The sequence below is a fragment of the Notolabrus celidotus genome, chromosome 1 (genome assembly GCF_009762535.1).
Source record: "Notolabrus celidotus isolate fNotCel1 chromosome 1, fNotCel1.pri, whole genome shotgun sequence".
Lineage (NCBI taxonomy): Eukaryota > Metazoa > Chordata > Actinopteri > Labriformes > Labridae > Notolabrus > Notolabrus celidotus.
The window spans coordinates 28589939-28613376 of record NC_048272.1 but is presented as its reverse complement, the minus strand read 5'-3'; the positions used below and the strand labels follow the sequence as shown (position 1 = coordinate 28613376).

At 40.5% G+C, this 23438-nt stretch overlaps 1 protein-coding gene across 2 annotated transcripts in view; it reads left to right on the top strand.

Moving 5' to 3' along the window:
- The window catches only part of sema3fb (sema domain, immunoglobulin domain (Ig), short basic domain, secreted, (semaphorin) 3Fb), a 61895-nt gene that overhangs the window by 1253 nt on the left and 37204 nt on the right, over nucleotides 1–23438 (top strand). For both annotated transcript variants that reach the window (XM_034695457.1, XM_034695449.1), the window contains exon 2: nucleotides 1068–1232. In XM_034695457.1, coding sequence (XP_034551348.1) covers nucleotides 1115–1232 — 118 coding nt within the window. In that variant the 5' untranslated portion in view covers nucleotides 1068–1114. The remainder of the gene's footprint in view (nucleotides 1–1067; nucleotides 1233–23438) is intronic.

Below are 23438 nucleotides of genomic sequence, written 5' to 3'. Positions count from 1 at the left end.
TATTTGGGAGCAGTGCCTTGTTTGAGTTTATCTGCTTGTGTGAAGGAGTTCTGTCTTAGAATAAACAGCTGGATGGTTTACAAATGGTTAGTAAATAGCAGAGGTTTAAACAGCTGGTTATGCTCATAAACCCACTTTAGCTTAGTAGTCTGAGATTCTCCGGCAGAGCTGATGTCTGTAAATGAGTGTTTGTAGCAGAAACCTGGAGAAAGGGCTTTGTAGACTGTTATTGTAACACAACAGTGAGGTCAGGGTCATGGAGTGTGATGAAAATAGAGCTCAGTGAAAATAGTTTCATCCACACTTGAAGTGGTAACATGGTACATGTAAACAAATTGATTTGATACAGAATGGGCAAGGACAAAAGGTTAGACTAATCTTTCAGATGATTTGTGATTTATACATGGATCATTGTGGTCGCTCCCAGCTGTCTATCACTCATTAACTCCAGACTTTATTGATGACCACTCATTGTTTGGAACACCTGTTAAACTGTCCCATTTAGCATTTGTGCCTGTCATCATTTGTAACCTTTTGAGCAGGCTTTTCAGCAAGAAGTTAATATTTTATTTGGATGGCACCAGTAACAATGTTTTTCTCATTGTCTCCTTCTTGAATAAGAGTAAAGACATGGTTTAACCCGGCATTAGGTGAGTCTCTAATTACAGAGCAGCCCGCATGTTTAGTGTCATGACGTAGGAATGTGTTTTGGGTGCTTGGAGAGGAGCAAAAAGAAGCTTCTCTCAGGGGGTTAAGAGTTACCTTTCTATTTTTTTTGTTGCACAGGAACACACTCTAAAATAAAATTGTAATTTATACCAAATGGATGAAGCAGACATCTCATAAAGTTTGGCTCCTGTCCATAGGGACTCATCCGTTTTGCAAAGTTCCCAAAGATCTGGGTGTAATCTTCACACCTCATTGCAGCATCACTGAGACTTGCAGGAATAGGGCTCTTGGGAGTCTTGGTTTTGACATGTCACATAAATTAATAAATGCAAACTGACTTATTGCTGCAGTTTGGATAGCAAAGCATCATATCCTCTCATGTTTGTTTTTCCCTGCAGAGATTTTTTAAAAACACGCCTTGTGTGCTACTGGAGGTTGGTCAAACATGCAGTTGGACGGCCTGTGGACGGTCCACGCCCTCCTGGCACTGTCCAGCTTTGCTCTAGGGAACCCGATGAGCAATGACCCAATGGCCGCACCCCGTGTCTTCATTTCCTTCAAAGGTAGGAACCTGAACCTTGTCTTCCTCCCCACCTGCCCTACATTTCTGGTTTGCAACTGGTGTTATGGAGTTTCTGATCCTTCAAATTCTGTGTTTGCTTCTCTATCTCTGCCACGTGTTTGCTCATTGTATGAGTGATGGCATGACAGTTGTATAATTGGAGTGGTTGTGGCTTTGATAAGTGCTAAAGGTTTTTGCTGAGGAAGAACTTGCAGCTTCACCACACTCTCATGTTACACCGCAGAGCAGGCCATACACAAATCATGCAGCCATGTAGAGCTCATTTGCTACCCCCCCCCTCAAACCTTCAGGCTCTGTAATAATCACCAGATGCTTCCACTGGCTTACTGTATACTGTACAAACATTAAAAAGTGCAAACAATGACAGAACACGTGCACATATTGAAAATAGTGTACCTCTTGTTGATGCTCTTTGAAAAAATATACGCTTCTGCTTTAGTTAATCAGATGCAGTGTCTTTATGTTTAATACGCTTTGTTATGGAATACCTACATTGGAACCATAGAGATAAAGGCATAACCAGGATCTTCTAATATCTCTATTGCTGTCATGTGATTATTCCTTGGAGAGACAGACTTGGACTTCAGAAGGCTGTTTGTACATTTCAGCAGCTGTATAGATTAGGTGAGATGGGTTGCCGGGTTCAGAGGGGTACAGAGTGAGAGAGGGTATTATCTAGAGCAAATTGCCAGGATCAGCCAAGCAGAGCGACGTCCCTAAAGCCTGTCCTGCTCCCAGATCAAGCCTTTGATTAGCACCCAGAGAAAAGCTCAGGGAGCGAGCCGTAGCACCCCTGTTTGCTTTGCTTTCCATTTCCCAGCGCTCCTCGGTACAAGTTGACTTAATTAAGTGGACTGGCACGGTTCATTGTTAAAGGCGTTTTCCTGCTTTAATCAAGTAGGATTTAACACATCAGTGAACGCACATCCAGAGCTCAGCAGTTTTTTTTCTTTCAATTTCAAAATATCATTTTAGCTAGCTCTTTTACCGATGCAGCGTTGTTTTTGAAGAACTTTTTTAATTGTGTTTTTCTGCTGCTCTGTAGGCTTCTCTGTGAGCCTCACAGAGAGACTCATTGAGTGCTTTTGCACAGGAGCATCTTTGGATGACTGAACTTACCCACAATATATTAGAAAGCAGCAGACTACAGGCACTATTCTTTGGCTGACACGGGGTGGAAAAAGCTCGGCTCTGCTGCTTACCTGTGTGTGTTTGCCTCTCCAGTCAATATGAATTTCACAGTCTACTGCTGCTGCCTCTCTCAGAGGAATGCACCCCCCTCTCCATTCAATATTATGACTCTCTCTCCCTTAATTGCTTTTTGAGAGGCCCATGTAGTCCTTACCTTGGCAAGCTGGCTGCACTTCCTCAGATACATCAAGATGTGTTAAGTTTTTGCTCGAGCTGTTTTGGAGAGCAGTTTTCTTCTTGGCAGAGACTTAAATAGAATATAGTATGACCGAAAGTGTGGATTTTACGTAGTTTTGATGATGAAGGAAGGAATGTGTAAATTATCCACTCTCTGTTTATATTATTGTCAATTTGGTAGTGTGTCACATTGTGAAGGGAAACTTAAATAGCAGAAGTAAGGCAGTAATGTTTCTCTCCCAGTTGAACTACAAAGTCTGTGAAATAATACTTGGAAGTAGACTTTGATCAGGCTTATCACCTCATCTCTTCTAGTAAGCCAAAGAGAAAAGGGCAGGGTTAGCAAAAAGAAAGAAGCTGCCTCAGTTTACACAGCAAACAGGTGTAATCAGCTAGGATAAGAAGTGTAGCAAATCTGCGGTAGGTCATCTGTGAACATTTTTAGGTTAGTTGAGACAAGATTGCTGTTGCTGGTCACTCAAAAGAGTCACATTAAAGAGTCAACCTGAAAATGCTAAGAATCTGATAGCTTGAGTTAATACACACCTAGAGCGAGTCCTTTCATGAGATGTAAGAATATTATCAGCTGATATTAAAGTTAACACTTAAGGAGAGACGTTTTATTGTGACACAGTTTGCTCTTTGGGGGCAGAATCATACATTTCTTCTTTTGAGTTTATTTGAGGTGAGATCACAGCAGATCATAGTTTTGAGTTTTGATTACTCTGCAGATAATCCTTTTAAATAACTAATAATGCTCTTTGAAAATATCAATGTTGTTATATTGTTAAAGTGTATTTAAATGGCATTCAATCTAACCATCAACCATAACCTCCTGTGATTAAGTTTATTGTCTGATATGAGAAATGGAGCATCAAAACTTTACATTTAAGAAGGTGAAGCCAGAGAATGTTTAAAAATGACTTCATGTTTTTTCAAAATAACTTCTGATTAACTGTACAGCTTGTCTTATTTCAAGACATGTTATTTGCTTTTTTAATGACTCATTTCTGTAATAATTCATTGTTGATTATTTGTTCACTTCTGTTCTCTTAGTAATGGGTTGAGCCTCAGTGATGGTTCTTTGTGTGGAGGAGCAGAGTTATACTCTAGTTAAGCAATCATTCTTGATTCTGCACAAATGTAGTGCCACTTGTTGGCCGATATTTAAAGTGTTCCATCACTGAAGTGAAAGAGTGAATTAACATGTGAAAGGATTGTGTGAGAGCTTCGCCTCTCCGTGAGACTCCAAAGACATGCAAGTGCCTTTGTGGCTTAAATCCATTAAGAGGTCAGCAGATTTAATGTTAGAGTTATTTTTCACATTCTGCTTTTGTGTCACACATGAGGTACAAAAAACATCATACTTTCTGAATGGACAAGGTGCTTCTGCAGGAAGTTTGGCTTTGAAATAGAGTAATGTTACTGCTGTTGCGCTGCCAAAATTCCCACGCTAACATTTTTGAGTTCATGCATTAAGCAGATCTAAATGTAAATCTGTGCTTATGGCTCTGATATTTCAGCCTTATAACACACATTCACTCAGAGATTCCACAACTTCATTCACTACAGTTAATCACAAAGTATCATTTTATGCAGCATTTTGCTGGAGCCATCTGTGCTATAAATGTATTTGTTTAGTGATGACTTAAACTTCTAAAGAATTAGGGATCTGTAACCAAGGAACTTTCACTGCTGACATTAACAGTAAGAAAGTAAACTTTGCTTCATAATGAGTTGAAGCTCTGGATCAACAATCTTCTCAACTGTAAATTCTCCCTTTGAAAAGCTATGTAGATGTAATCTACTGCTGAGAGTGGAGACGTGACTTGTGAGGATTAGCCCAATGCACTTTTCACCTTTTTTGAATTGGTGCTAATGAAATGTGAATGGCTTCATTCTACAACATCAGCAACAGAATTATGGTTATCCGGCACAAAGGAAAAGTCTTTATGTACCATAACATATGGGATTACAGCACGCTGCTCCCTCCTCCCACTGTTTATATACAGTGTCAAATCCAGACGTTACCAGAATGTGGGTCAACTTTGCCACAACACACAACAATAATACACAAACTCAGTACTGCCAGGGCAGGTGGAAGTGAAAGGGAGCAGCTCTCGCTTGTCATTATTCCAAATATTTCCCATCTGCATGCCTCCTGTGAAGGGCTAACAGCAGGCTCCTATTTTTACTCCTCAGCAAAGTCTTAAGTCTATATCAGGGGTGAGTGTGTGTGTTTCGGTGAGTGTGTTTGAGTGGGTTAGAAACCCCCTTTTGGGGTGAAATACCAGGAATTCTTATGAGTTAGCCATAATGCGATAGATATACTTTGTGTTTTTCTGACTTTTAATGACAAAAGGAACAGATGGGGTTCATCTGAAAGTGTGAGCTAAGAAGCAGCTTAGGACTGTATCCATACAGTGTAGTGGATGTTTTGATAGCTCAGCAGTTTGCTATCAGTTAATCTCATGGCGTGGTCTAAACTATGGCCCTGTCACATATGTTGGTAAATGTTTAAACTGTTGTTGCTGTTATTGCACAATACAAACAAGTGGGGATTTCTTACTTTGAGCTCGAGGAGCATACATTAGCGGTCAGAAGGATCTTCAGCCCTTATCACTGCTGAGCTGATTGGCTGTGACATAAAGCTTTTTGGAATATTTTGAGTGTTGTTGAGTGTTTACCCACTTTAGTGCCCATTGGAGGGAACAGATATCGTGTGGTTACTTCAGCGTGCTTGCTCCTAGGCCTCTTTCCCCACACTATTGAATAAATGCAATGTGACATACTGTAGATTTTTACATAAACTTCCTGTTTAGCTACCTCTGTTTCTTGTTAATATGCACATTGGCATACCTTTGCCCTAACTGTAATATTGCTGTGTTAGCAAACCACATGTGTATGCCACAAAACCACTGCCCCAGTAGTCTGGCACTACTGCTGGTGTTTGGCTGTGATCTCTAATTTCTGTTTGTCAGTGCCGAGTCCATATATCCGAGTCCACCGCAGCAAAGTTAAGACTGACAAAGTATTGGAAACCACTATTACTTTGGCCATGTCCCAGACCTCAGTTTTTCTCCACAGTAGCTTACCAAGATATATTTAGAGTAAAGCTCTACTCTCCCATAGCACATAGCATTCATTTGTAGGTCTGTGGTTAACCATTGAACACAGTTGGTAAGGTGGTGAGTACACTGCAAGTGCAAATGCAGCTTGTTACAGCACAAGTTATGCTCAGCTGTGATTCTGCTGTCAGAAGAGTCAATTTTTGCGTTGATTCTTGTTGGTCAGAAGCCATCCTTGACCGTATAAAATGTTGAAATATAACTTAAGTGAATATAGAGAAGATGGTGAATATTGAAGCAGACATTAAAGCCATGTGATTCAGAAACAGATATCCTCCAGTGTGGTGCTTTTGCCTGATTCTTAAAATGTGTATCAATACTTCAGGTTTTACAAATTGTGTATCATTTAATTGTGAACATCATTGTTGAGCAATCATCATGACAGGATTCCATGCCTTTGCTTGTTGATATATTTTTAAAATCTTGTTGCTTTATCCCTTTGCTAGAAGACAGTAACAGATTTGTGTTTTTTAAAGGAGTAAATGTCAGCATGAAATACATCTCTTGTTGAATTACATCTCTCTGCTTCCCAACCCCTACATTGAGAGCATATAAGAACAGCTCAATTTGTTATGGTACACTTCATCTATTTTCAATTAAAGTCATACAACAATTGTGCTAAAATTAAATTTGATTGCTGACCATGTGCCGTGCTGGACAAAACTTGAGACATGGATGATTATCCAGTCAGTGGTTGTTGTTATCATACAGTACGTCTGTCTCAGGTTGACAGGTCAGGACTCAGAGATCGATAAGCTGTCTGCCTGTGAGCCTGTTTTCTAAATTATGCACCCTTTTTGGTAGATGACAGATATGACTTTGATTTCATTTAATTTATGGGCCAGTTGGTAACATCTGTCATTGATAAACAATAATGATACTCTCAAAAGATGGAACATGTAAGTAGTCGTGCTCTAGACACAGGTCTTGGTCATATTCAGGGCACAGCCATCAGTGGACTTTATGAGGTTTCAGTGTGAGTTTCAAACTCTTCTGACAACACTTACACTTTTTTCATAGCAAGTCTCCACACCTTGGATATTGCCCTAGGCAGTTGCTTCCACATAACCATGAGGGATTTGAATGCATTATAACCTGTTTTACTCACTCATCAACAATTAAAGCACTGTTATGTGTGAAATGTATGTTTTTATTCAAAAGTGGCACTAACCTATCTCAACAAAGCTTTGCAAATAACCATATAAATAACTTTAGTATAATAAAAAACAGTATAGTTTATATTCTCACCCTTCCCCTGTCAGGTATATCTGTGGGATGGAGGTGTGATATTCCTCAAGAAAAGATGAGTATGTTGGCACCTTTCATCACATTGCCCCTGAATCCAGCAACAACCTGGTGTGTGTCTCTCTTATGGTGCCAGTTTCCCTCTGCAAATAAAATCTCTGCCACAGTGTCATCTCATAGGAGTGTCTGCCAACCATTGATGCTGTCTGCACCTCCAGCCGGTGCTGCTGCTCCTGGAATGTCTGTTTTATTCTCTTCTTCTTATGGTTGTTAAACACATGCATGCCTTTTTCATGATGGCCAATGAATCAAGTCATTGTGTTTTAGTGTTATAGTCTATAGCTACTTGGCACCTTGCTCTACTTGATTCTAATGCCATATGGCTGTGAGGTTTTGAAGTGTATCTCAGGCAGCTTGGGTGGTCCTAGTGTTTGATAAAAGAGGACATAGTATCAGCGCTTGCATCTGGAATTCTCACATCTGTTGAATAAGAGTTTGATGTATTGAATAGTTGCGTGTGCAGTCGTGGGTTGCAAGGCTCCAGTGCAACTCCATATCATTGTGGACAAGAGAACTTCAAGTTAACAGAGTGCCAGAGTGACTATATTCAGTCTGAATAGAGTCCGACTCAGTTTTGAATGCTCCGTTTCGTGCTGCAGCTCTGTTTGTCTCCTCTTTCTCATTGCCCTCGACATGGGCATGGCAGTAAAACACAGGGACTGGGCTATTTGGGATTCCTTGCATGAAAGCCCTGCATGTTCGTAGCCTCTGCAGAAAGAGGGATATGTTGTGAGTTTGGTCCCCCCACTTGAGTCGGGGAAGCACCTATGAAACAGCCTACTGGGTCAAGTTTCATTCTGTCAGTGCCTTGCCTCCAGTGAAATCAAGATTGTCTCTTGAAAAGACTGAGGACTCAGTGTTGTCTGTCTGTCTTGTCTTTCAGGGGGATGTTGTTGCATCTGTTTCTCCTCCTGTAACCCCCTCCTCACCAGACTGGAAAATACCAGCCAAATTGTCCAGATATTATGAATCACTTTTCCCAACCATGGCAACATCTCTTCCAATTTGTTTTTGTTTATATATTGTTTTTTTCCCCAGCTTCATAAAATGGCCAAATGATTTACACCAGCCATTAAAAAAAGAGCAGACCTACTAGTATTGTATCTTTATGTCAATGGGGAATATAGGAAAACATGTTGGAGCAGTTAAAGATCCCACATGTGCAAACCGAGTATTATTAGACAATACTTTTATGTCCTGTAATCACAAAAGGTGTCGGAACAAAATGTCTAGCTGTGCTTACTAAAGACCAAACCAGACACATCCTGGATATCCTGTCGGGTGTGATTAAACTTTTTGAAACTTCTCAGTGATACGGAGAAAACTGTCACTCAACTTGCTACCCTTCAGACACCTCTTAACAGACAATGATATGGCATTCTTACGCTTGACATGTTGGTCGCACCTTGCAGATGGTCAGGTTCATTTATGCCTCCTGCTTGGTATCTAGCACACCTGCCAAGCTTCAAGGTTGGTCCCTTTTCTAGGTGGCATAATTAGACTTCCTGTGGGATTTCATGTCCTTTCTTACTTGAGAAAACAGGGCATTAGTATAGACTGGATAAACAGGTTGAGGACTCAGACTGGCTTTGTCTCTGTTACTCTGATGGGGCTGAACATATATTATTAGCACCAGTGTGTCTGTGGCAGATTAAGGTGTCAGGTAGGATAATGGTCCAGAAGGATTAGATATGTTCCTTGAAGATCTATTGAAGACAGATGTGTTATATTGTTGTATCACATTTAAACGTGTGATTTAAGAAAGCAGTGTGAATGAACAGAGAAAAGGAACAGCCAATATAGGAGGGGTAGGAATACACAAGGTGAAAATTAATACAATGGCAACTCAAGTAGAAATCTTAGAACTGTGCCCCCACCTTAAACTGCTATTGTATCCTGTCACACAGGGTTGGTTGTGTATCATGTGTCAACAGGCATCTGAACTTGATTATTAGAGAGTGAAACTATACCGTAGATTCTTTTCAGATATTAGTCTTCTCCCATTTTGACATCAGTATTTCCTCTTAAGATGCCTTGTCAAAAAAAGGGTGGTGTTAAGCTTCTGTGCGACTCATCCAGAACACTGCACACTGCCTTGTTTTTGACTTCCACAAACTCTCTTGTATCACCCCACTCTCCCACTGGCTGTTTGTAGCCGCTTGTATCATATTCAGAGCCCAGTGCTGGCATACCAGCCTTTGAAGCGATCTGCAACCCTGTATCTGCAGCCCTGAAAACCACACCGCCTCTCCCTGCTCTGCGTCAAGGTACAAGAATCTTGCTCTTTGTTACAATACTTCAAATTATCACTTCTTCACTGTTGTTCTTTCAATATCTCCCAAATAGTTACAGCCTGTCGACCAGCAGTACTTTCTGGGGTTGCTGACTTTGAAGTTATCGTCTCACAATGGGCCTTATATCATCCTCAAGTCTATGAATAATTTTTCCCTTTTAACTCTTCTGATCTGGAAGGACTTTCTTACCTTGTTCTTTAATGCCAAATTATTCTTTTTTTTTATCTTTCTTTTTTTTTTCTTTCATGGACAGTCTTCAATCACCAGCATACAGGATATATCATGTCATTTTTTCTGTCAATGTTTGATGTATCGCACAGTCAGATTGAATATTGGCCGTCACTTGGCCAAAACAGGTTATCTTGAAGTTGTCATGTATTATAATGATGTTTTGTGCTTAAAGTTGAAGATTGATCCTTGTCCACTGCCTTAGATTATACCTCATTTGTACGTCTGAACAAAAGCAAAATAGAATTAAATGGATATGTATCTGCAATGGCTGATTTATGTCATAATTAGAATTACCTTCTTAATTTACTTAGTCCTGCTTCCGTGCCTGTGTTAATCCCTGAAGTCACAAGGATATGGGAGATCCTCAGAAAGGTCAAGTGGGAGAGCACGACCCTGACTGAGGAGGCCAAGGCCACTGCCCCCCTCTGATCTACAACCTCAACATAATTTCTCACTCTCTGTCAGTAGTAGATTAAGTTTCAGGTGCTTCTCGCTTCCTCAGAGCTGCAGACTAGTGCCCATTAATGTGACCCGTCTTCTTTGAGGTGTGCAATAAATACACCGTTAATGTGTGGTGCACTGTAACCTTATTATTAGACTGAACATAACTGTACTCTACAGATCACTCACAGTAAAACTGTGCTGTGGAGGTTGAGTTTACTTGGACCTTTTTCCTGCCAGAGAAAATTCTGTTTTAATTTGAGTGAGCTGATGTCAGAACGCAGCATAGTCAGGAAATTTCAACACAAGCAAGCGGATGCCTTGGGTGATGACATTTATATAATGTGACCCGTGTTTAAGTAATGATTCTAGAGGTGACAAGCCCCCGGGATTCTGGATTAACCCATGCACAGAGCCGCTTGGTGGCACATTTTGATGGGAAGCACTATTTGATTCAACACTTGTGTGAAGAAGCAAAGTGCAACACGAACTAGGATAAAAAACATCAGCACTGGGATGGCCTTAAGCTCTCTTCTGCTGTCCAGTATTTTTTTTCACTCATTTGTTGATACTGTGGATATGTTCAAATCCTCGTAGCATTGATATGAAGGCAAAAACTTATGTCAAAGCAAATACTGACTTGACTGAATTCACGAAAGAAAGAAAAGTAAACGTAAAATAAAACATATGGAAGTGTGAAACAACAGGATCAGCAGTTTTAATATTGAATTCATTTGAAACTTTTCACCTTGTCTACCCCAAAGGTAAAATTCATACTGTAAGGGGACAGAGCTCCTGAAATGATATGAGGTGCATGAATGCATGAAATATTCTGGAGTGCATATGAGCAGCTTTAATGACTTCAAATAGTTGTTTACCATTTTTACTTGGTGTTAAAAAATAAATAACATTTCACTTCAGGGGTGAAGTAATTTTTGGGATCAATATGTTTTTAAAGAAACACTTTTTTCATTAGTACGCAAGTATACAAGACAAAAACAAACTCTCCATATGTGACTCTTTTTCCATGAATGATGTGCTGCACTTCAGTTTTAATCAACCAAATGATAACAAATGTTATTGCAAGGCTGGTACATAATCAGCAGATGTAGACAGTTCTCTTTGTGAAATCTTTCAGAGAGAGCTCAGGGCAGTGCTTGGCTACATTGTCAATGATAGACACTCTTCTAACAGGCAGCAACCTCAAGCTGAACCAGACTCATTGGTGAACAACATTAGAGCCAGACCGTGAGTAATTTGGCCATGGGTGTAAAGATAGTTTAAGCTGAAATGAAAAATAAAACATGTCACATTGTTTGATTTTGTTTCCATTATAATAAGAAATTCAAAAGTTACAGTTTAGCTGTTTGGTCAGCATACACTCAATATCCAATCATACTCACGAGGATTTGTTTAGAAATTAGGAAGTGAAGTCATTTTCACATACTAAACTAGAGTTTGAGGTACAATTCCCTGGGTAAAATGCAGTCAACATATCACCCATTCCTCACAAACAGTTTCTCAGAACTGTGTCCCTGCTTCCCCAGCCTCCCTCATCTGGTCAGTGGTGAGTATATAAGCCTTTAGCAAGAGGAAATTGGGTTGTTTGGGAGACAACATTTATTCCTATAAGAGCACTCATGCAGTTAACAATGCAAGCTCTTTGATGCCTTTGTAGTTGCTTGGTTTTGAAATGCTGATTTGAAGATTTCCCTATTGCTGCCCCCTGCCTGTTAGTCGAGTAGGTGTTAATTGCAATGTGTGGGGATGGACTCATTCAGATCCATTCAAGACAGGCTAGGGCCATCGTTGACCCCCCGACAGGCCGTTTTTGTGGACGAGCCATCCTTTAAGGCCCCCTCCTGCAGCAGAGCCTCCTCTTGATTGGTTAGGGGGCGGAACAAAGGGAACCCTGGCATGCAGTTCTCCTTGTTGTTGTTGTTGTTGTTAGACGTCGCCCGCCTACACACTCTTCCCCCTGTGAAGGTCCTATAGCTGCAGGGGAGTTTGTGTAGGTTTGCCTCTTATTCATAAAAGTTCATTCACATTCTGGGAGACCTGGGGGTGGGCGTCAAACCCACATCAGGCCTTTTTTTGTTAAAGAATGTGGCGCACAGCATCCCGCTGGGATTTCTATGTGCTTCCTATAGATTCCCCAGTCCAGGTTTTAGGTTCTCCACTGCTAAGGGGCATGGAGGACAGCCGTCTAGGATGGAGGTGAAAAATGAGATAACTCAGATGGAGGAAAAAAGCAAAGAATAGAGGAACAGAGGGCACTATTTTATATCACCCTTCAGCCTGGCATCATGCCAAACCAGTAGTGTGATTTGTAGCAACATCAAAGCACATAGAGATTATGAGTATCAGGAGGGTTGTTTGTAGAATTATTTAGTAATCCCCTAATGTTGCTCATTCGATCACTCAGCCCCTTTCTTTGATTCCCTGATCTCCCTGCTTGTCTGAGTTAGACATTCATGCATTTAAACTCTGAGTCTTCTAATTGTTTTATAAATCTTAAGATGAGAGGGTTGGTGTTACTGTGTGCTAAGTCCCTGTTTGACTTCTTAATTCACTTGCTTGTTTTCCTGCTTAGCCATTCAATAGAGGGTCAATGAATACTTTATTGCCACTTTACTGTGTGGATCAGAGTGGCCGTATTTATTTTCCCTCCAGGGATGTCCTGTGGCGTTTCCCAGAGTTTTGGAGCAGCCTACTTTGCATTTCCTTTCTGTGAGAAGACAAACGGGCCGAGAGTCCAAGATGAACCGCTCAGACAGAGGGAGGGAGACAGAGAGAAGGGGACAGAGAGAGTAAGAGAGACAAGTCAGGCAATGGCTTGGATTTCACTCCAACTTCTTTCCCTCCAAGTTCTGAATCAGTCCAATGTCTCTCTTGTGGGCTACAGTGTGGATCAAGTTTTACCCCCACTTACACCCCCCCCCCCCCCCCCCCCCCCCCACACACACACACACACTCCAGTTTGGACATACTTATGTTCCCAGGGTGGAAAAAAAGACAGACAGCAAGGTTACTTAAAGAGAAATGAGGTTAAATAAAATGTTTTCAAAGTTCATTTTGATTAGTTTCCCAGGGTAACAAGATACACACACCAAAATTCCTGCTTGTAACTGTACGTTGTTAAACATGGTCATATCCTGTCACTTGAACAGAGTGCATCTCTGCTGGTACGTGGTCAGGCATACACCAATACATTGTGGTTTTACTTCTGCTGCCTTCACTGCTTGATCAAGTACCTGACTCCACCTCAGGTGAGAAATGACTTATAGCATCGCCCACATTTGCAGTTTTTCTCCTCTTTGGCCCATAGCTCTGTCAAACAGTGCTCAGCGATGTAGCTCAACTGTGACAAGAGTTTGCTTTTTTAAAGCCTGTAATTAAGTCAGTTAGCTCTCCCTCCCTCCTTCATAGTGCATGACCAGATAGGGGTTCAAGGGGGTCCCAGAGTCCACCTCTTTCTTGCATTGGACCGGCTGAATGATGGCTTTTTAATGAGGCCTCCTTGTAGGAAAAAAGCCAAAACTAGTGGTCACAACCTGAAGGAATGTTTATAAGAGTGGCAAAAAGAGCAGCAACGAATAAGCAGCTCTTCCTGTTTTCTTAAACGTGGAGGCAGCTTTAAGTAAAGGTAATTGATCGGAACTAATTAGGGGATGAGAGATAAATGATGCTTAGGTGAGATGCAGCGTTTTTAATGACGCGCTGTGGGGATGGAATGCACTGTGGGATCAACTCTTCAGAGAGTAATGGCCACACACCTGCAGTAAAGCTCCATCATGTGTTTGTGTTTGTGGGTTAATCTCCAAGGCACTCAAGACTCATTGGCTGCACTGGAGCGTGTGGAAATTATTGGTCAATCAAGTATATTTTCTAGAATGACTTTATATGAGTCTTTGATTGGTGTCTGAAGTATTTCTTATTTGGAAAAAAAATAATGTAAGGGAAAGAGAATCAACTGTCAGAGTGAAAAGGAGGTTTTGATTGTCTGTCACTTGTTGCATGTGGAAGTGTATGGTTGACTGGGATAGATAAAAAAAACTCTTAATTTTAACAAATGTAATGTTTTCTGGCTGAAGGTTAAACAGCAGTACCAGGAATCCCTTCAACTACAGAGGTGGACAGGGGGAAAATAAAACAAACTTTGCTTTTTTGTTTTAAACTACATTTTCTATGCATGAAAACACAATCTTAAATCTATAATGTGATTAAATAAATGAAAATTAGTACTCTATTTAATTCCAAATTCAAAAACATTAAATGCTATTTGCATTTATGGTTTTTCTGAACTCCTGGATACATGCACAACATTATACATCAAAAGTTATGAAGTTTGACACACATATTAACGTAGCTTTAAAATTAATTTAACAGTTGAACTCATAGGAACACTTTCTATACTTAAAGTACTTTTAACTTCATAACCCTGCCATCAAACTATTACAAAAATGTAATCAATGAATCAATGAATAATGAATTATGATTGATTAGAGATTAGTTAATCATTGATCACATGTATCAATAGCGTGAGAAACATTGATTTGTCATGTTTTAAAATACGCTGCAGTCACCATAAGTGCTGGTTGATTGAGTGAAGACTGATGACTCTTTTCACAGCAGGGGCCGACCTCTTCATCCTTCTTTGTCGAACACCTCCCCAGTTGTCTTTTCTAGCAACATGTTTCTGCTGTTTGGAGAGGGTTGCCTCTTGAGATGTCAAGAAAATCCACTTTCATGTGTTAACCAGAGGGGATGTGTGAGCCAGCTCTGAAAAGTGCTGTCATGACCCAAGACAACCACCGACACACCTGATAGTTTACCTGTCAAAGAGTTTCCTCTCCTTTTTAATTCTCCTTTATCATTTGTGGGATTGCTTTCATGTGATATTAAACATGTGTTGATACCTCTGTGGGTATAACTGTCCTTTCGGGAAAGAAAAACAAATCACCTCTGTCAAAGTAGCCCCAATTAATTACATTCTGCTGTAGGAAACAGGACTGTGCCAGCAAACTATCACATATTTATTCCTCTGCACTCAATTATCTGATCATAACATTAGGACTGTGAAGAGATGAACATTCTGAAGGAAAGTGCTGCTGTTAAATGCTCTGTGTCAGTGGAAGCTGCAGCCTTGGTCAAGGCGTCATTCATCACCTGCTCCTTGTAAACAAAATAGGCCTTGAGTTTAATGGTGATAAATATCCCGAAATATGAGTCCTTGCCTGCTATGCATCAATGTTAACATCACTTGGCTGTGAAGTGAGCCAATATTTATGAATGATCCTTCATGCCTTGATAAATACATGAAAACACTGCAGGTGTAAGAACTAAGAATTGTCCCGTGCTGAGAATGTAGAATAAAGTGCATTTTCCGTTTTTCATCTTTTTGTCAAGATATTAATAAAAGGACTGTAGGCACGTCTTTATTCACAGTGGTAGCAGCTCCCTATAATGCTGCTAAACCTTATGTAGTTTATGTCAACACTGCAAAGGATCCTTATTCCCCATCTTCTTACTCCATTCATTTGTAACTACAACTGTCAATACTGTTGACCATTATCTAAAACACAGTTTGTGCTGTACTGTTCAGACATCCACAACTTTGAGTGCCGTTGAAACTTGAAACCTGTTTGAAACCTTGTCAGCTGTTGTTGCAAATAAAACCAGTTAAAACTTTTGAACCTTTTTCAACCCTTCTTCTACTACAAAAGTAGTATGATATTGACATCTCTAAGTTTGTTTGCATTTATTTGTTCGAGATGTTTGATGATAAAAAAAAAAAACTACTAAAAAAGGGAGTGTTGAGTTTAACCAGACATTTTCAGTTATTTTGAAAGCCTATGCATTTCAACAAGTAGAGTAGAAGTGCAAGTAGAAGTTGACAACAAAGCTAGGAGTTATTTAACACACATGCACAATACGTACTGAACAGATTTAAATATAAAAGAGCACTTGTGTGACCCATTGGTGTGGATGCACCACAGTCGATCTACCAGTGTTCCCAATTGCTGATGTGTTGCAGTTAATTACACATTATTTCCAGAATATTTTCTTAGCAGTCAACCCTCTCTGCCAGAGATACAGGCCATACATCTGTGATGAATACTCTTCATTCTACATTTCCCACATAAACTGGGAGGCAGATTACTCACCCTTCTCACAGAGTTCCAGAGGAGCTCTGTTTTGACTTGTCTTGCTTAATTGCGGTGTCAATTAAAATATTTTTCGGGAACATCACGCAGGCGGGGTGAGGGCCTGGAGGATTGTGAGAGGCTCCTTCTTGTTCACAGCTGTGCATCGCCTGCAGTGCTGATGCAGAGCCAGGAAGAGACTGTGGGGTTGAGTTGCTGAGAGTTTAACTTGTGAGCAGCCAAATAAAAGCCTAAGAGGTCTGTCCAAATCAAATTAAGCTTTTTTTTTTCTGTACGTTCCAGAGAGCAGTAACAGATAGCTACTTTTATCATGATGTCAATATAAAGTGTCAGATGTTTGAGATATTTGAACTCCTTGATTTAGAGATTGTAGAATTACTCTCAAGTGAGTTGGACTCTTAAAGAAATCATCAGAGCTGGAGCCATATTTAGCCAATAATGAAACAAATTGATGAATTCACTTAATACAAGGCAAGCGTGGGGCCGCCCATCTGACTATTCGTTTATAAAAGGGATAGGAATTATATAATTTTATTGATATCAGTGCCATAATCGATTTTGCTTGTTGATTCCTTCATCAGTTCCTGTGGATATCCCACAGCCTGCATGCTTTGTACAAATGTTAACACAGGATAGGACATACAAACCTGCACTGCTCTGCTGAGACAGGTGAACACTCACTGATCAGTGATTCAGTTTATAGAGTTACCCTGTTAACTGCAACTTTTACCTGAACACGTCTTTAGTCGACGAGGTTACAACAGCTATTGAAAACACTCTTGTGAACGCCTAGGTTTTCATTAAAGAGTTAATATTGAATAAATAATAATTTAGGATTCCATTGCGATTTCTCTTTTTGTATTTTAACCAACAGCAGTTGTGACAGACAACCACTGATGCATTCGACTGAAAGTCGCCAGATAACAGGGTCACTCTTTAAACTGAAACACCGGCAGCATATGCGTCAAACACATGGCACCACTGATATTTGATGCTGTGCTGACATTTTTTAGCATAATTTTGGATAAAGTTTAACCACATTTGGACTGCTTCTGTCTCCTGTCTGTCTAGATTACTTCCTTGACTTCTTGGTTGTCGTTTGTGATGACTGCTCCTTACGATGTTTGATGTTGTTGTTTTGAAAGGCACGCAGAACAAAGTGGAAGGCATTGATAAGAAACTTCCAAGCATAAAGGCAAATGATGTCGATGGCAAAAACTAGCTGGGACCAGTTTTCATCTGGAACTGCTCCTTGATTCCCATCCTTAATTATAAGTCTACTTATTGAAAGAATGTGAAATTATTTGAAGGTCATCACCATTTCTTTTTTGCATGTTTTCTGAGCATGCACTGGGCCAATGATAACATGCCATATTAACTGCTTACACATTGGAGCTGAGTTTTGTTCTGTTTGGAAAAGTGTAACAAAAGAATGCTGTCTTTGGGAACAAGAAGGACTTGACCCATGATGGGTTTCATACCAAAATGATAGTTCGATGCTGTAGAGCTGCAAGACCATGGAAGAGTGTGAGAACATGGTAGTTCTGTACTGAGTATGAAGGACCTTTTACAGTTACTAAAGACAGTGTGTTAAGTTCAGTTATCTCTACTCTCAGGTTTCAAAGCCATCTTTCTTGTGAACTTACTTTTATTTCAATGAATGAAACACAAATTGTCCATCACTGAGTAATTGCATGAAGACCCTGAGCCCTTTTATAGATATACATGGGATGAAAGAACATGAACACTACTTAGGGACATTGATAGAAACACTTTAATTATTAAGGCTCAACTTTTGACACGGCACCCTCTGCAATCAAAACTGCGTTTTTGACTGTTTTACAAAAATACATTTATTGCATCTTCCACTAATCCAGTGTTTTCTAAAAGAGTTCCAAGATTCTTCTTAAGATTAGCATAAACCCTTTACAGTGGCTTGACAGCTGATAGGCCTTCAAACTCTGGGATCTGTCACTTACATGTAGCAACATGCCCCAAACAACGCAGACCATTGAGTTTATCTAACACCATGCTCTGTCTGGTCTGAACACCAACTAAGGTCTTAGCTTAACAGAGGAGCCCTCAAGGTCCATCAGAGTAGAATATTGCCCTAAACTGAGATAGAGATAACTCCAATTATCTCAGTTACACTTGTCACTCACTGAAAATAAACTTCATTGTCTTGGATTCCTCTCCCCTGCTAGTTTCTTGTCTGCACCATCCAGGAATTCACCCAGAACAAAAGCTTTATTTTAGCCACTTTGCAATCTATACTTCCGACCTCTCCTGCAACTCATTACCTGCAGCCAGAACTGCTCAAGAGGAGGGCTGCAGGGTCACGGAGAAGGATATCCTGCCTGTCAGTCAGATGTCAGGGCTGTCAGTTGTGTCTCGCTATTGCAGATTTGAACCCATGCAGGGAAAGACCGACAAGTCATTAAAATCTTGCAGAGAGGCGAGTTTTGATTTTTGCCCAAGCTCACTATATTTCCTGTCAGTTTGACTGTATGTCTGCTGCCACATGTGGATGTCACCTCTGGAGATGGAAAACTTTCCTCTGGGTCAGTAAAGAACAGGATAAGGATAAGGAGTGGTGGTGACCTAAAAGTGTTTGCTTTTTGTGCCAGCCCAGCGATGATGGTCATGTAGGATTAATGTTGTGACTAGCACAGTAATGCAAAAGAATTTGATACAATAAGAAGAATCTGCACAAAGAGTTTTGAGTGTTTCTTTTATTTGTTTTATTTTTAAAGGAAGTTCTGCCATCACTGCACCACTTCATCTCAGCTCAGAGACCCTGGAGGGAATATGGCATTGAAAATAAAGATCAGATGCTCTCTGGTGTTTGAAGTCTTGGTTCTTTGACAGAAATGCTTTTTACCTGTAATCTCAGTGGCACTGACCAGTAGGGAAAGCAGGCAAAGTGAGCCTGCTGTGGGACTGCTGTATTGCAGTACTGTGAACTTGCTTTCATACACTCTTCTTCTCCCATCAGCCCCCCTGATCCCTTCACATTGGCTGCCCTCTGCTGTCATGCCAGCCTCAAATGTAATAAATGACTAGGAATTTGTGAGCCTTTCGTGGGTTTTTGAAGGGGAGTTTCTTTGTTTGCTTCAAATGTTTGAGGTCAAAGAAAGGCTATCATGTACCCAAGAGAAACATGGATGTATGAAGTTTGTTTTTGAAATGATAAAAGGAAGAGGGATAGTATATTACAACACTCAGAGGACAGCATAATAGTTGTAAGAGATTAAAAATCAGCCAAGTAAGAGGAGCTTGTTTTCAGAAGGATAAATTACACTTTTTTACACCTGGTTATAGTTTAACACTATTGGATAGCTACAGAGCTGACCTCTAAGTGCACTCAGTCTCTGGGAGAGATTGCAGCCTGTGACAGTCCATGATGCCGCCCCATTAACTGAGATAAGGCAGCGAGGGATTGAGAAGCTCAGATCAATGAGTCATTATGTGGAGTGCAGAGCTCTTGCCCCAAACACTGCCAGAGCGGGATGCTTACAGTTGTGGCTTAGCGGCTACGCAGCAATCCATCAGCCGCTTCTCACCGACCTGCAGTGGGGCCATCCTGGAAGAAAAACCTGGCAGGATTTTCTCTGGATTAACAGTTGATTCCATGTCAAATATGCTATCCAGGAATAATGAGACAGGCATCATCCTTTTCACCTGACACTTTTCAGACTGCCTAAGCAGCCAGTATTTTTTTTTTTAAAGTGACGTGGTTTACTTTAATTCCCATTTATGGACTCTGCTTACTTGTGGAATGAAGTGGTTACACAAAGCTTGGCCTTCTTCTTGCTTCCATGGTCTCAAGTGTTCGGTTATGTGAAAAGAGGACTTAGTTTTTGTTTAAAAGAAGACTGACTGATAAAATATGGACACTCAACAGCTGTTTTCACTCATCAGAGGTCATTCAATGAATCGAATTGAGCATAACTCTTACTATTAATCATGTAATTGCACACCAAGAATATTGATGATAATCTCATACTTCCCAGTAAATGTTGAACAGAAAGTTTCTCTGCAAACTATGACAAATAGACAGCTTGAGTAATAACTGAACTTTTTGTTTTTATAGTCTCTTCCAAATAGGTTTGGCTGATCAGGCCTATGATTGCAACAATGGCTGAAAGTCTCTCTGCTTGTGTGTCACGTAGTTTGTGTTATACCACGAAAATGACATCAACAACTAACTATATATTTTGTAATAAAGAAATGAACACTTAGTCTGAGCTTAGACTTGTTTTCTTACTCTAATAATGGTTCTAATATCTTGTAAGGTCATCATAATGGTTAACAATTTAGGATGTGCTTTTTTAAAGTCTCTAATTTGAAAGTAGACATCAGTTGTAACATGCATATGTACCCAAAAATAAAGAAATTCAAAAGTGACAAAATCTGTTTTATTTTGCACATAAGTGACTCAAATTTTACTTTTATGACAGCGGGAACAGCACAGGTCACATGTAATATGTTTTTAGGATTGGGATACCTTAGTATCCGCCAGAAGTCAAGTCAGAATGCATGTGATTTTGACGTCACTCTTGAGTAACAGGATGTGGTGGGTAGTTCCTTCTCCTCATCATCATTTGCCGATTTCCACTGCACATTGTGTCTTGAAATGAAACAGTGATTCACTTATTTGGGCGGCTGTGGCTCAGTGGGTAGAGTCTGTTGTCTCTCAATCTTAAGGTTGGTGGTTCAATCCCAGCTCCTGTATTCACATACCGAAGTGGCAAGCCACTGAACCCCACAGCTCCTGCTGTTGTTCTGCAGTGTGTGAATGTGTATGAATGAGATGAGCTAATACGGATGGTCCCTTACTATCAGCCTCTACCATCAGTGAGTGAATGTGGTGTGAGGTGTAAAAGCACTTTGAGTGGCCAGAAAGACTAGAAAAGTGCTATAATGCAAGTCCATTTACCATTTACCATTTATACTTAATGTGCCATTGTGTTTACTTCTATCACTTCTGTTGTCTTTTCTGCATGCAGATCTGTTCAGGACTGTGACCAGATGACACAGAAATCTGATTTTAAAAAAAGCCATGTGAACAGCCAAATGTAATGGTTGATAATTTCAGTATCTTTATTGGTGAAACTGTTGCTTCAGTTGGTTGGATTGTGCTCTATGATCCCTCCCTCACCCCTTTCATAAATAGACTACCCACTTAAAATGCCCTGTCCTCCCTGAGGCTCCTCGCTCCCTTAATAGCCACTCGCCTGTGTTCCTCTCCAACTGGGTTTTGGCTGATATTGATCAAACTTGAAAGGGGAGCCCTTAAGTGAATGTGTAAAGAGTCCTGGTAATCAATGATTGACAGTTGGTATTTCCCTCATCAAGGTCACTTTGCCAATTTCAGAGTACAGAAGAGCTGCCGGGCAATCAAGTGATGAGTGAGAAAGAGGGTTTGTTTTGTCTCTTTGGATTTTTCTGTACCAGGGGGAAGTCAGGCCAAGAGAACAATTTTCAATCACAGTATTGCTCAAGCATCAAGAGCAGGACACAAGCACAGCTGAAAGGAGAAAAACCTATCTGTGTGCCACAAGTATATCAGCCCCCAGCTTGACATAGTGCTGTAGACAACTGAAGCACCACATCGGAGCAGCTTCAGTTCTTCAGTTCAATGTTATAGCTGCGGCTAATTGAATTCAAACACAACCAAAGTGCTATTCATTCATCCAGAGTACAAACATCATATGCTTGTGCCATTTGATTATTCTGTAATAGAAACACATAATGTTAAATTAGATGAATAGCTCTGTTTTTACAGCTCAGCCAAGACAATCTGTGGAGTACTATTTCGTCCCAAAAGGTGACTTTATATTACTATGTCACCTGGGTGCATTTGAAGTCACTTAATGCATTCTGACCAGCACATTTCCTTCAAATGTGTTCAAATAACAGCCAATGGCTAAATGAGGTCCTGCTGGGCTGTCAGCTAAAGGTAAAAACCAGCAAGTATGACCATATTACATGTCTGCACTGCTCCCTGTGCAGGCAGGGAGCAAGAGAGAATTTTGCTCATAAAGGTCCCAGACTTATTCTGTTTGGCTGGGAGTGCCAGAAAAAAAAAGAGAATCCCCCTGATTTAGAAAGCACATTTTCGGTGTCAGGGAAGAAGTGAAGGGATAAAGGAGGCCACTGAGGGGGTTTGAAAGAAGAGGAATGAGGATGCATTAGCTCTGTGTGTCTGCTTTTGTCTCAGAGGGTTAAGGTTTTGGACAACATGGCTAAAGAGAACACCTCCATATTCCATCTCAGAGGAACCATTTGAACCTTTCACACGATTCTTTCTTTCGCCTGTTCTGCACCTTCCATTTGGACTTGCCTCATTTCTACTCAGCTTGCTTGATTGTTTTACGTGTGTAGAGGAAATGCTGTCATGGGCTCTTAGAATTTGTAGATATTTCACTACTGTTGCATCTCATTTTTAACATTATGACTAATTTACTCCAGCTGCTGCATGCCTAAACCATCAGGAGTCACACTTATTGTGTGCAAAGCTACTTAACTTGCGTGTTGAGATGCACATGCTATGCCTATTATCTGTAAGTGTGTGTGAGAGATGGAGGGATGAGGTTCAAGAAGGCATGCACACAAACACATCTCCCTCTCACCCCCTATCTGTCTGCTGCTCTCTTTATCCATGTCCTGCAGTCAGTAGGCTGATTTTATCACCTTGTTAGCTGCAGGGAGATTACCAGTGACAAACTGGGATGGCTAAATCGGCTTGGTAAACTCACTGACCCTTCAAACCTCAGCCCGCCTCTGCTACTATCTCCTTAACATCCCCTTACATGGGCATAGATCATCTGCCACACTAACAGTTAGATCATAACACAAAAAAACATCCTTTTGAAGCATAAATAAAAATCATGAAAATCATGCCTGCGTAATATACTTATAAGGGGCAGACTTGTTGAACAAAGGAAATGTTATAGACTTAGTTGATTACAAATGCCAATTCTAGGTTTATGACCAATTTACATGTGCTAGTATTCACAAACTGGGATTATCATTTATTTAATTGTGAAGACCAAAAAAAATTAATTTGTCAGTTGGAGACGACCTCCCTCCCCAGATTAATTCCTCTCTTCTTAAGGGAACTTATTATCTTGTTCTGACTCTGAAAGAGGATAAGAAAGCGGAGCCCTGGAAGGCCCTTAAAACAGCCGTGGTTTACGTACAGCAGGCTTATAATGTCAGAATGCACAGTAGAACCAGTGGCCTTTGG